At 39.1% G+C, this 15,026-nt stretch overlaps 1 protein-coding gene across 7 annotated transcripts in view; it reads right to left on the bottom strand.

Annotated features, from left to right (window-relative positions):
• GRID1 (glutamate ionotropic receptor delta type subunit 1) overlaps positions 1 to 15,026 on the bottom strand; it is a 799,624-nt gene that overhangs the window by 477,557 nt on the left and 307,041 nt on the right. For all 7 annotated transcript variants that reach the window (XM_043552249.1, XM_043552248.1, XM_007054511.4 and 4 more), the window contains one exon: positions 404 to 688. In XM_043552249.1, the coding sequence (XP_043408184.1) occupies positions 404 to 688 (285 nt within the window). The remainder of the gene's footprint in view (positions 1 to 403; positions 689 to 15,026) is intronic.

The following is a 15,026-nucleotide window of genomic DNA, read 5'->3' as shown; positions in this document are numbered from 1 at the left end:
TTGAAAATTAATTTTTAAAGAGAACTGTGCTCAGCTTTGACAGGAAGCATATTACAAAGGATTAGTGTAGAGTTCTTCTTGTACTCCATTGCATACCCATATGAACATTGCCAATCAATGTCAACAGCTTATTAATATTTTCCTGAAAACCTGTAAGATGATTCAAACTTCAGCTGTGTTGATAGGGTGTTACTAAGCGACTTTGCTGCATGTCTGAGAATTAGTTTTCACAGCACTCTTTCACTCAAAACCACAGATCTATATTGGTACATTCAAAACATTTTCCTCATAACCTGCAACAAGCTCAAACAACTGTTTCCCAAAACTGTATGTTTGCACCACCTTTTCCAGCTAAACACAAGAGAGACTCCATGGTGTGTCTCAAATGATGCATTGCACTCACCGTAATCACTGTCATAAAATACTATGAATTTTTGCCATCGAAGTTCGGTGACGAGTTTCAGCATAACGTCATTGAGGCGGACAGGCGGTCTGGCTGCTAGTGTGTATTCTTCCTCCTCAAGACTAGGATTTAGGTGGCAAGCAGTGCGCGGGGAACCTCCCGAGTTGCGCTGTACAAAGAGGTGTGGAATGTGCATGGCATCTGTCAGGGACTGCAGGGCATTGGCTGAGGCACAACCAGTGGATGTCACTAAGGCTAAGATTCCCAGGGTCATCAGGTCACAGGCTGAGAAAACAAAGGAGAAAACAGGGTTAGAGCAACTTCAAACTCCTTTGGTCTAGCTAAGCACTACAGACAATGAGGTAGATACAATTTCTGCCCTGAAGAGCCGGACATGCTCTGATTAGTTATACTACAGTTATGCCACATTGCTCCAACTGAGAGCGAAACCCCATTGAGCTAGGTACTGTACATATACAGTCAGAGGCAGTTCCTGCACCAAAGAGCTCACAATCTAGGGTGACCAGACATCCCGATATTACCGGGACGGTCCAGAGATTAGGGGCTTTGTCTTATATACGCAACTATACCTGCCCCCGCCCCCCAAAAAAGTGTCCCGATTTTTCATACTTGCGATCTGGTCACCCTATTACAATCTAAGTTGGGAAAATAGACCAATGTGTTGGGGTGGGGGGGAGATGGGGGAAGAGACAATGTCTCAATTTTTTAGATGTGAAATGGAGGCAAAGATTAAATAACTTGCCTCAGGTCATACAGGAAGTCTGTGACTGAGACAGGAAGTGAACTCAGATCTGCTGAGTCCCAGTCCAGTGCCTTAGCCACAAAACCATCCTTCATCTGATGTGTATTGCAGAGATCAAAATGTTGGGGCCCTAAAGAGAGATTTCAGTCTCAAGCATTTGGTTTATACAAAGTTCTGAAGGATTTTTAAACTTATAAAAAAACCTGCATCTTTTTAATCAAGAAAACTCTCAAAGTATGTTTTAGAATGAAGGGAAAAGCATGAATGACGAAGCATTTAACAACACTGTAAAGTTGTCTTTAAAAAATCTGGGAGAGCAGCTGCAATTTAAAAGCAAATCTGAAACCATCTGCTACTGAAAACTAAGTGTCACACAAATTCTAAATACATACAGTGTTAGCTGTAAAACCTAGCCCTGGGATCTCCAATTTAGCAAGCTATTATTTTGCTTAAAAGTGCAACTGACACATCTGTTATATTTTTCCATACACAAAGAACAACCATGTACTTTCAGTCTAAGTTACTTTTATTTTAGATTATGGGAAAGAACAAGAAAGGATCACAGTAAAGTTTCCATGATAGAGCACAGTGTCGCTGTAACCTACCAGTCTGCGTGTTATGCAATCCCACCCCCACCCAGTGTCCAGTTTACAGAAGAATCTGTTATACCTCCCACACACACCCCAGCTAAAGCATCAGGGCTATAAAGAGCCATGCTTTCAGCTCTGAAGGTCCCTAATACAGTCCGCAGCACCTGTCTCAGGTAATTATATAGCCCCCATTACTGTAGTATCTGAGCAACTCACACTCTTTAATGCATTTATCCTCACAACAGTCCTTTAAGGCAAGGAAGTACCATTCCTCCCATTTGATGGCTAGGGAACTGAGGCATGGAATAAGTGATTTGTCCCATAAGAAGCCTGTGGCAGAGCAAGGAACTGAGCCACATCTCATATCCTTGCTTAGTGCCCTAATCATTGCACCATCACCTTCCTCTATTAGATAGTGCCGGTCACGTAAATAGGGAGTCATCCGGGATCTAAAGTGCTGATGAGCTTCCTTTGTCCACAGGAAATTTGTAACCTATTGGTCAATGAATGGTGTGTCCACACTGCACCTGATCCACAGAGGAAATGTGGTAATTACAGCTATCAGCTCTTGAGTCTGAGCTGTAGACCCATGCTTTTAGATCCGGAGGCCCCTCATTCAATGCCCGTTCTGCAAAAAGGAGGCCCCTAGAAATGGAGAGGTGCAGTACAAATAGTACAACATTCAAACAACTGCATACACCACAGCTACTAATATTCATTATTCAAGCAGGGGGAAAGTATCCTCAAAAATCAGATATGGATTTTGAACAAGAAGTTCTAGAGTTTAAATCCAGAATAGAGTCCATTATAAAGACACTCTCCTCCTCTCCCTCATATCCTCCCATGCCCGTCCCCCTCCCAAAAAAAGTTCTGCATTTTGAAGCCCACACATACTCAGTATGTTTCCAGTATATTTTCTGCTCTGATCATACAACAAAAACAGGCCTCTTGTGCTATTTCTGTGTGACCACTTTGGTCTTGGATGGAACCAGAGAGTGTGAAGAGTTGGAAAGTGAAGGAAAAGAAATTAGGGATCCATTGAAAAAAACTCCAAACATGCCAGATCCATCCAATTGGCCTCCCTCAGTTCTCAGAAGCAGAGAACCTGTACAGGTCACTGGTAATTACATACCATACATTTTTTTAACACAACCAGTTAACTATTCCACAGAAGGTCTTTTTAAAAAAGCACGGAAAACACAGTGATTTCACTTTGACATCGGACGTACATACTTCACTGTATGTGGAATGCTCAGCAAGTAAACTAATCAAACAGTGAAAAGGTGAAGTGCTTTTAAAACCATTTCCTTGATGGTCCTTACAATAAATGTGTCATCTGCATTATCTAAATTTACTCTGTGTTACTTATATAAAATTGTTGTTTTTCCCCGCCCTCTGGGAGCTGACCTGATTCAGCAGCAGAGAAGCATTGCATTGCCAAACAGGAGACCTAGGTTTGGTAACAGATTTGATTTCCCAGGCCGGTTGCCAGACAAAGCAGAACATGTCACATAGGTAATTTACTTAGTCATAGTACAGGAGGGAATGGGGAAGAAAGAAGTAGGGATAGAGGAAAGAGAATAGCCCAGCTGAGACACTCCTGGAGGGATCACCAACCAGTGAGCTTTGCTGTCATCTAAAGTGAGAACAACATGCCTAGATCTACAATTCTACTTGTAAAAGTAGCCAGAGGAAAAGCAAAACCTTTTCCTAACAGTGTGCATTGTGGGAGACATCATGGCTCACGGATAGGTAATGAGTTATAGAAGCAATCAACTGTGGAAAATTTGACCTATGTCAGAAGCAATAAGAAATTCTTACCATTTCACTGTTGCTTGGTGATCTAAGTGAAATGAGAAGGCTTCCTCAGTATAGCTCAGACTCAGACTTTAAGGTCAGAATAGCTGCTAATAATGGGCAAATATCCATGTAACAAAAGATAACCTCATACAGTAGTTGGCATTAACTGCTAACTGCTCCCTTGTTGGCAGCTAAGAATACAGTGATTCAGTGGATTGTGGAAACAGGGCCCTCTGAACTCTCAGGATACCCTGAGCACATGGATTATGCCAAGTGTGTGGTTGGGGAATTTTGACCTGCTGCTGTACATGTTGACTGGGTAAGTAGAAGAATTCAGTATACAGGGCTGTTAATCTAGTAGCTTTCACAAGTTCTAAAACATTTGTAATTTCATTATATTCCACAGTTAGAGTCTGAAATAGTATAATCAAAGAGAACAATACAAAAATGGGGGAGAACTCTAAACAATGTGATTTCACACTGTATTAGTCACGTCCTTCTTACTACAAAGTTTGTGTAACATGTGAAACAAAAAGAAAAGGAGTACTTGTGGCACCTTAGAGACTAACATTTATTTGAGCATAAGCTTTCGTACTCCTTTTCTTTTTGCGAATACAGACTAACACAGATGCTACTCTGAAACATGAAACAAAGCAGTTGATTTTTTTAAATAGAAAGCCTCTACTGTATAAATTACAATATGGTAGAGTCCAAAGAGTTCAACCAACTTTGCAACACTAACAATTCTGTTAGGATTTAGTACATTAAGAACAAATGCATCGCCATCCACCTGTATGCATCAGTGAATAACTCTGAAGGTATAACATAGAATCCAGTTCAGTTTTATTTAATATCTCTCTCATTCATGAGGCATCTTTAAAAGTGGTTTAAAGCAAAGTAATGACCAAGAATAAGAAAAAATCTGAAAGCAACTTTAGGGACATTTGTCAGGATCCCCCTCTCCCTTTTGCTTCCAGCTGTTGCTGTGGTATGAGAAGAGATTTGTTAATTTTCTATTCTATTTTTTTCTGATACTGGCAGGGAGTGCTATCTAATGGTTAGAACACGATTGGGACTCATGGATCCTTGTTTGCACAGAATTCAGTTGCTCCCTCATTATATGACCTTGAGAAAATCACAAACTCTCTGTACCTCACCCATATATAAAATACTAAAAATGCTTTGCACATGATTGGTGCTTTTCATTTGAAGATGTCAACGTGCTTTACAAAGGGTGATAGTTTGCTTGTCTGTAAAATGGAAAACAAGATGATGTGATTTTAAGGGAATTGTTCAAGATCACACAATGACTCACTAGTATTGGGGAGAAGAGAATCCAGGACTCCTAACCCTCATTCCTCTTCTCTAACCATTAGACTCCAGTACCTCTCACTGCTTCATCTAAGACTGTTACAATAGCAGCTGCCTACCTCACAGGGATATTGTGACGTTTCATCAAGTAATGCTTTTAAAGTCTTGAGATCCACAGCTGAAAGACAGAATAATTTAAATGACCTGCCCTCAGGGTTTCACTGATTAACAAACAGTAAGACGTATTAGTCTAACTGTATTGCCTTCATCACTGATGGTCCCTGTTTTACAGAAGATCTCACATCCCACGAACTACTGGGCAGGACTCCTGCAGTTTATTAGCTGATGGCAACATGAACCCACTATTGCCATCATTTCTAAAGGACAATAATGTATAAAATAGATCTAGTGAAATTTTTATTGCCTCTGATCACAGATCTGTCATCCTCCAACTTAATGTTAATGAAGCTTTCAAAACTATAGTCTTCATATGCCTTGAGCAAGAAGCATCTCCCACAATCCCTTTTGAATTCTGCTTTCATAAGCTCTCCTTTTTATTTCTGAAGAAGGATTTTCATCTTTCTAACACCTCCTCCATTACTGAGTACTCAAGGCTCCTTGGCCATGTTCTCCATCCATCTTCTCTAAGACATTTCATTTCTAGCTTCTACCTTGGATACCATCACTTTCTGTCGCCTCTAACACTTCTTAATCTGTCTATTTTGACTGTTTGGTCCTGGCTACAGTATACCACAACTTTTCACTACTCCATTGACCTAAGTCTCCAACTCCACTCCATTCAGAGTATACGTTAGCTTGGAAGTCCAGATATTTTGCAATCATTCTCTATCTTACACATACATTTTCCTACCACATTTCCCTGTCAGTGGATATGCTGAGGCTCATGATTATTTATGAAATAAGGTAAGAATAATTCTTTATCTTGACCCGAACATCTATTTACTATTAATTTAATCACTACTGCTATTCCTTCCTGGATTGCCATCTTATTTCTAAAGACAAGTACAAGCTGTAAAGTTTGAATTTGGAACTAATTTTCCCCAAAGCTCAGGAAAGTTTGGATTCTGGAGTTTGGTTCAGGCCCATCTCTAACTAAATCCTTAACTCTCTAAACTTCAGGGAGTTTATGTACTCGAGGCAGACTAATATATTGCTCCAGAAAACAGAGGCATAACTCCAACTTCCAGTCTCTCTTCTACTGGTTTCCCATTCATTCCACAATATGACTGAAAAATTGCTCTCATGCTGCCACAATTATCAGTAAACTAGCTCCCACTATATTGCCAGCCTAAACAATATATCCAAGTACTATAATTCACTCTGCCTCTCCAATCTTGACCTCCTCTCTACTCCTCTGCTCTGTTCTTAAGTAGTTGGATCTCACTTCTATTTATGTTGCCAAATCTATCCTGGACTCTTTCCCTGATTCCTTCTGAGATACTGAATCACCTTAACCTTTTTAAGGTTAAACCTTTCCTTTTCACTTGAATTTGTGCGTATCTTTCCCTTTACTGCTATATGCAATATGGCTTATGAGAGAGACGCTATAGAAATAATTGCATTTTATAATATTCGTCTACTAGAATGTTGAGAACTCGCTGCCACATTGCTAAGGAAGTTCTTTCAAATCTGGCAAGTGTGCATGCATCCACTAGACTTCATATACCCAATACTTCTAGCTCAACACTCTGCAAAGAAATGATTAACAAAGTTGCATTTAAAGTGTTTGGAATAAGGCTTCAAATCTAGCTGCCCATTGAGATCAGCCTGTGGCAGGGTGGGAGTTCACACTTGCTTTGGTGCAATTGTTTCAGTTACTCAGGCTAAAGAATTATCATAGAGTATCAGGGTTGGGAGGGATCTCAGGAGGTCATCTAGTCCAACCCCCTGCTCAAAGCAGGACCAATCCCCAATTTTTGCCCCAGATCCCTAAATGGCCCTCTCAGGAATTGAACTCACAATCCTGGGTTTAGCAGGGCAATGCTCAAACCACTGAGCTATCCTTCCCCCCTCCCCCCCCGCCCCCCATGAAGCTTATCTTCATAAACCAGAAGGGCTAGGAAATTCTGGGTTTGTTTATTAAATGAAAGCCCATATTCCAAAGAATACAGCGAAATCAGGGGGGGGGGGGAATCTATATAGATTGAATCCCTTGAATTCATTGACTACACTTGATCTTAGCTCCGAGGAGCCATTATCCATGCCTGCAGATTTATACAGTCCAAGGTCAATAGCTAGCTAATAACCTACTAACTTACCTAATAACCATGGCATATGCAACAGGCTGAGTTATATGTTCAACAGCATCTTACAAAAACACTTGGATATTTGAATCTGGTTTTACTAAGAAAGAGAATGAATACAGAGGAAAGTAGAGCTATTTAATTCACTTTTTGTAAAGTGACAGGAACTTTTATTTTCATCTGGAGAAAACTCTTGAAACTGGAATGTGCATATACTTGACTTGATTCAGTGTAAATCAAAGAATGTCACTGAAGTCAATGGAATTATACTGGTGTTAAACGGATATATGTGAATTTGGAATTGCGCCTACTGGTCAGCAAAAGGCAACTCTGACATTCAACAGCCAGCCACAATGTATCAAAGCATCAAGCACTGCAAGTCTTGGCTGAAGACTTGAATATGCAAACTTCTGAAGCAAAGGTGTAATTTACACTGTATTCATATTACCAACTGAGCCAGACAGAACTAATTCCAACCAGCACTAATATTTACACTTTTTCAAACCATGAAAGGCAGGCTTATAAACTTAATACTTACAAAAGAAATTCAAACTTTGAAATCAGCTGTTCTGCTACTAATGTATCATCAGCCATTCAAAACTAGAACTGTGTAAACAGATAGTTTGGGTTCATTAGCAATTCTGGGGAAAAAATTGCTTCAGATCACCCAAAATTAATTTTTTTTAAAAAGTTTGGCAAATCAAAAAGTTGAAATTAATGTAAAGTCAAACAAGATATTGGCTGATCCAAAACAGAATGCTTTCTTTTGATTTTGTGCTCCCTTTATGCTGTTCATGTCCTTTAATTAAAATAAAGTCTTTTCAAGTTGGAATATCTGAATGTTTCATTTTGAAAATGTCAAAACAAACATGCTGAGTTTTTTTAATTCTTAAGTTTTGTTTTCAGCTGAAACAATTAGGTGAAATTGACATGAATTCATTAAATGTTTGTCATCAAATCCATTTTTCACTAAAAAAAAAAAAAAGGGCTCAGTGGAAAAATTTTGCCCAGCTCTATTCAAATTCTCAGTCTAATCAGATATGGTTTTGGAACACGTTTGTATGATGGAAAGTTTTCTTTGGAGGAGTAATTAAGAGCAGTAAAGAACTAAATGATCAGTACACATCATGTTGATTGTATATATAACATTGTTTGATTTACACTGAACCTAGTCAAGTATATGCACAAATTATCACAACACTGAATGCTTAATATCTTCCAAAAGACACATCCTTGGAGATATTCATATTTCTTTTTGCCAATGACGTCAATGTTTAAGAAACGCGTGCAGGACTGCTTGATTGTAATGTTAGAAAGGGATAAATATGGAGGGTAATGTAACATGAAAAAAATAATATGCCACCAAGCAACAGATCAAAACAAAGTATGATGGTGTAATTCTTTGCGTAGTGCTAAACTGAAGGAAACAAACTGAAACAGTGGGTATCTATTATAGACCCACTAGATCTAAAGGAGAGCAAAAATTAAACATTCTTTCACTACTACTTAGCGTTAGAGTGGTATCACAGGACACCATACTCATAGGGAATTTAAAACCACACCGACACCTTTTGAATAAGAAATACAGCCTCATACACATGGTCAAGCAATTTCCTTAATTACAGTATCAATTAGACAACATAATGATGCATAAAGTAGGGAATCCACCCAGAGGAGAAGATACCCTGTCTCTATGTCTTACCAACAAAGGCACACTTCGTATGAGAGAAGGCAAATTACCTGAATTTGCCTTAATAAGGGATGGGTTCCCAGAAAACAGCAACATAAGGCAAATGGACTTCAGGTCAACCAAACTTTAGAAATTAAGACATCTCGTCAGTAAGGCATAATGGGTGGCACTATTAAAATCTAAAACTAAAAAGTGGGTAGGGCATCTCCAAGAGGGTTCACTCACACTGGGGCACCTCCTCATGGCTGTATCTGGGGGATCAGCTCTCATCTGGTCAAACATCCCATTTTAGGGTACCAAAGTCCCTCCAGCCCAGTTGTCTGGTTGGTGTCTCCAACAACCCTATGCTCCTTCCCATTGACTTGTAGGGGAACCTAGGCCCACCTGCTACTCTGGGTTCCAGCCCATGGATCCTACAACCAGAAACTAAAGTCTGCGCAACCTCTAACCTCACTGCTCCCTACTCCACCTCCAACAGACTCTGTTCTCCACCCTTCTGGATAAATTCTTCTCTCAGGGCCAAGACCCCAGGGATTCTCGTTCTCCCTGGGTTTCCTCCTTTTCCCTCTCTAAGTCCAGAAAATGACTACAAGCTTCCATTCTGCAGCCCCTTTCTGCTACCAACTTCCTGGCTTTATATCTCAGCCAACTTCTCTCCCAGTGGGTCTTTATCAGGCATTAGTCATTTTCAGATCAAGCCAGACTCTTCCCCTGCTGCAGCCCACAAAATTAGGTGGCCCTATTTGTACCACCTTAACCTTTTCAGGGCTGGTGTGGAGTGAGCACCCCATCACAGCATCTTAAAAAAAGGTACAGTCTACAGTTCCTCTGAGAAAAGCAATTAGAATGTGGTTAAAAGAAAATCCTCTTATATCTGGATTGAGAAAAGCAGGAAGCAACCAAAGAATTCATTCAAAACAGTTAATTAAGTCTTGCAGGAAAGAGATAAATGTAGCAAAAACAAAATAAATTAATTCTTAACAAAAGGGGTCAAAGGAGAAGAGGACACCTTTTATAAATATATTAAAGGAACAAAATGTACTGGAGCTAAAAGAGGCCCATTAAAAGTAAGGAGGGGGGTTAAATTAATGATGGTTCAAAAATGGCTAGAAACTGAATTGCTTTTAAAATTCAACTTTAAGAAACAGTTTAGACTATTAGGAAGTGAAAACCTTGTGAAAACAGATATTAACATGTTAGTAAGGGAATACTTGGAAAAATGTAAAGACATAAAAATCAGAGGGCATTGATAATATGCATCCAGGAGAAATAGATGAATTAGTTCATTAACACTATATTATTGACAATTATTTCTGAAATGCCAGAATACTAAGAAGGTATCAGAGCACTGGATAAAATACCGTGCACTTCCATAGCACCATGGTGGGGAAAGCTTGAACTCTTAAACATAATTACTAGAGCTGGTCAAGAATTTTTTTATCAGAATGATTTTGACAGAAAATGCAGTTTCTACAAAATTGAAATTTTCCAATGTGAAAATACTGGTTTTGCTGAATTGTTTTAATTTTCCATTAAGAAAATTAATATGAAATATTTCATTGATTCAGTTTTATTCAGATCAAACATCTCATTTCTGATCAGTTAAAAAAATAAACTACACTTTCCTACAATGCATTGCCTTGTATGCATTGTAGTTCCGGCTCCCATTCTCTCCTATGGACTGGGCTCTCTGGAAGGACTGCATCTCCCATAGAATCATAGGACTGGAAGGGACCTTGACTCCCCTGTACCCAAGGCAGGACTAAGTATTATCTAGAGCATCCCTGACAGGTGTTTATCTAACCGGCTCTTAAAAATCCCCAATGATGGAGATATCACAACCTCCCCAGGCAATTTATTCCAGTGCTTAATCACCCTGACAGTGAGGAAGTTTTTCCTAATGTCCAACCTGAACCGCCCTTGCTCCATGCTCCAATTTAAGCCCATTGCTTCTTCTGCTATCCTCAGAGGTTAACAAGAATAATTTTTCCATCTCCTCCTTGTAACATCCTTTTACGTACTTGAAAACTGTTATGTTCTCCCTCAGTCTTCCCTTCTACAGACTAAACAAACCCCATTTTTAAAAATATTTCCTCACAGGTCATGTTTTCTAGACCTTTAATCATTTTTGTTGTTCTTCTCTGGACTTTCTCCAGTTTGTCAAGATCTTTCCTGAAATGTGGCTCCCAGAACTGGACACAAGCTGAGGCCTAATCAGTGCAGAGTAGAGCAGAAGAATTACTTCTTGTGTCTTGCTACAACAGTCCTGCCAATACATCCCAGAATAATTTTTGGGTTGGGTTTTTTTTTTGTTTTTTTTGCAACAGTGTTACACTGTTGATTCATATTTACCTTGTGACCCACTATGGCCCCCTGCTCTCTTTCTGCAGTACTCCTTCCTAGGCAGTCAATTTCCATTTTGTGTGTGTGCAAATGATTGTTCCTTCCTAAGTGGAGTACTTTGCATTTGTCTTTATTGAATTTCATCCTATTTACTTCAGACCATTTCTCCAGTTTGTCCAGATCATTTTGAATTTTAATCCATCCTATGCTCTAAAGTACTTGCAACCCCTCCCAGCTTGGTGTCATCTGCAATCTTTAGAAGTGTACTCTCTATGCATTTGTCTAAATCACTGATGAAGATATTGAACAGGACTGGACCCAGAACTGATCCCTTCAGAACCCCACCTGATATGCCCTTCCAGATTGACTGTGAACCACTGATAACCGGTTATGCACCCACCTTATAGTAGCTCCATCTAGGCAGTATTTCCCTAGTTTGTTTATGAGAAGGTTATGCGAGACAGTATCAGAAGCCTTACTAAAGTCAAGATATACCACATCTACCACTTCCCCGCTATCCACAAGGCTTGTTACCCTGTCAAAGAAAGTGATTAGGTTGTTTTGACATGATTTGTTCTTGACAAATCCATTCTGACTGTTACTTATCACCTTATCTTCTTCTAGGTTGGGAACTGAAGTTAAGCTGACCAGTCCGCAATTCTCCAGGTTATCCTTATTGCCCTTTTTATAGATGGGCACTGTATTTGTCCATTTCCAGTTCTCTGGAATCTCTCCATTCCTTCCATGACTTTTTCAAGACAATCATTAATGGCTCAGATATCTCCTCAGTCAGCTCCTTGAGTGTTCTAGGACGTATTTCATCAGGCCCTGGTGACTTGAAGACATCTAACTTGTTTAAGTAATTTTAACTTGTTCTTCCCCTATTTTAGCCTCTCATCCTACCATATTTTCACTGGCATTCATTAAGTTAGATGTCCAATTGTTACTAAACTTTTTTGGGAAAACCAACAAAAGTCATTTAGCACGTCTATCATTTCCACATTTTCTGTTATTGTCTTTCCCCCTCATTGAGTAACGGGCCTACCCTGTCCTTGGTCTTCCTTTTACTTCTCATGTATTTGTAGAATATTTTCTTGTGATCCTTTGTCTCCAGCTAATTTTATCTCATTTTGTGCCTTGGCCTTTCTAATTTTATCACTACATACTTGTGTTTTTGTTTATATTAATCCTTCATAATTTGACCTAGTTTCCACTTTTTGTAGGACTCTTTTCTGAGTTTCAGATCATTGAACATCTCCTGGTTAAGCCAGGGTCGTCTCTTGCCAGACTTCCTGTCTTTCCTATACAGTGTGATAGTTTGCTCTTGTGCCCTTAATAATGTCTCTGAAAAATGTCCAACTCTCTTGAACAGTTTTTCCACTTCGGCTTGGGGAAAACATAATTGACTTCTTCTGCATAGTACATAATGAGAGAAAATGACCCTGGGTACATTATAGGAGATGTAGTCCAGCCAGGCAGCCTGGCCCATAAGAGAGAATGGGGTCCAGAACTACAACTCCCAGAAGACAATAGGGGAAACGCAGTTTAATGTTGACATGTAGTTCAATGACCCCTAATTAAACATTTTTATTTCAAGAAAAGACTTATACAACAATCCTATTAATGTCCTTATTAAAAAAACCTCTATAAAACAAAATATTTCTCTACAGGAAATATAATTCCTATTTATCACTGGATTAGTTTATTGTTGCTGTCATAAATATAAAGGGAAGGGTAAACACCTTTAAAATCCCTCCTGGCCAGAGGAAAAACCCTTTCACCTGTAAAGGGTTAAGAAGCTAGGATAACCTCGCTGGCACCTGACCAAAATGACCAATGAGGAGACAAGATACTTTCAAAAGCTGGGGGGAGGGAGAAACAAAGCCTCTCTCTCTGTCTGTGTGATGCTTTTGCAGGGGACAGAACAGGAATGGAGTCTTAGAACTTAGTAAGTAATCTAGCTAGATATGCATTAGATTCTGATTTCTTTAAATGGCTGAGAAAATAAGCTGTGCTGAATGGAATGTAGATTCCTGTTTTTGTAACTTAAGGTTTTGCCTAGAGGGATTCTCTATGTTTTGAATCTGATTACCCTGTAAGGTATTTACCATCCTGATTTTAAAGAGGTGATTCTTTTCACTTTTTCTTCTATTAAAATTCTTCTTTTAAGAATCTGAATGCTTTTTCATTGTTCTTAAGATCCAAGGGTTTGGGTCTGTGTTCACCTATGCAAATTGGTGAGGATTTTTATCAAACCTTCCCCAGGAAAGGGGGTGTAAGGTTTGGGAGGATTTTGGGGGGAAGATGTTTCCAAACTGGCTCTTTCCCAATTATATACCTGTTAGACGTTTGGTGGTGGCAGTGATAAAGTCCAAGGGCAAAAGGTAAAATAGTTTGTACCTTGGGGAAGTTTTAACCTAAGCTGGTAAAAGTAAGCTTAGGAGGTTTTCATGCAGGTCCCCACATCTGTACCCTAGAGTTCAGAGTGGGGAAGGAACCTTGACAGTTGCCATGAAGAAATTTGTTCAGATATTTGCTGACCAACTAAGCACTACATGTCAAGTTTCATACAACATGGTCTTCTGTTCAACATTTCCTCTCAACCTCAGGCATACGTCTTCAGCTTTTACCCAAGATTCATCTCAGTCCTAAATTTGCTTTATTACCTGAGAAAGGCCATTCATAATGAAGTGATACCATTATCATGCATTACCATGCCATTGCAAACTATGGGTTTAATGGCCCATATTCATTCTTCTTTCTTTGGATACTTAGCAATATAACTATTTTCTTTTATTTGTATCTCCTTTATGTACATTTATGTACAGTTTCTCCCTCTATTCCTTTTTAAATACCAGAAAAAGGTTGTTTCAATTCTGAAAACAACACAGGTGTCAATAAAAACTAAAAACAACAACAGATTACATACTTTGGCACGAGTGATAAAAAGATTGTGTGTGAGACCAGGTGTTATTTTTATTGTTGTATCATATTATATAGTCAGTCAAGGAAGCAGTAGCATGTCACCCTATGATCCATCCTTTTTTCAGCTGAAACAAGCTTTATTCCAAGACCAGAAAACAAATTGTACAAGTATTTCGTTTCAGTTTGGGGTTGTTGTTTTTTTGCAAACACTTATCTAACCAACCCAACCTCAGATCCACAACAGCATTTAAATCCAAGGGGTATTTTTTTTACATTTCTCTTAAAATTTTAAATGATCAAGTCATTCCTGATGCTTTTGGGGCCAAACTTTTGACATTTTTCAGTTCCATGTTGCTGGGCAAGATTGTTTATTTCAGGAACAAAAGAAAAATCTAGCACATCCTTGCTGCAGTTCCCAGTTGCCATAGTATTGCCTCCACTCACTATTGTTCAGTAACAAAGCTTGTAATGCCAGGTCTTCTACTAGAGATGAAGTGAAAAACATGAATCTGTTTCCTGTGCATAGTAATGCATTGTAAGAAGGGCGCATAGAGAACATCTGAGTGAACAGTCCAGCATTCAAAAGACTAAAGCAACAGCCCACCGAATATTGAGTCACTTGCAATCAGAAAAAAATAATCAGACACAGAAATCCCAGAAATGTACATAAGCCAGCAGCACAAGTGCTTTTCAAAGGGAAAAACCATCTTGCATGGATTCTGAGAAACATACTCTACATGCAGAACAAATTAATCAGGTCTGTCTGTACCTTACACAGAAATAATGTGAACACAAAAATGCACTCATTCAGTTTCTCCAAAAAATCCTCCCCTTCAAAGGTATTATGCAACCTATCCTTCTAGAAAAGGTAGGTTAGATACACCTTGTTCTGAAACACATCAGTGCCACGCATGGTGGGTTATTTGGAGGAGTTCAC

Source organism: Chelonia mydas, chromosome 7 (genome assembly GCF_015237465.2).
Source record: "Chelonia mydas isolate rCheMyd1 chromosome 7, rCheMyd1.pri.v2, whole genome shotgun sequence".
NCBI lineage: Eukaryota > Metazoa > Chordata > Testudines > Cheloniidae > Chelonia > Chelonia mydas.
This window is presented reverse-complemented; position numbering and strand designations above follow the sequence as displayed.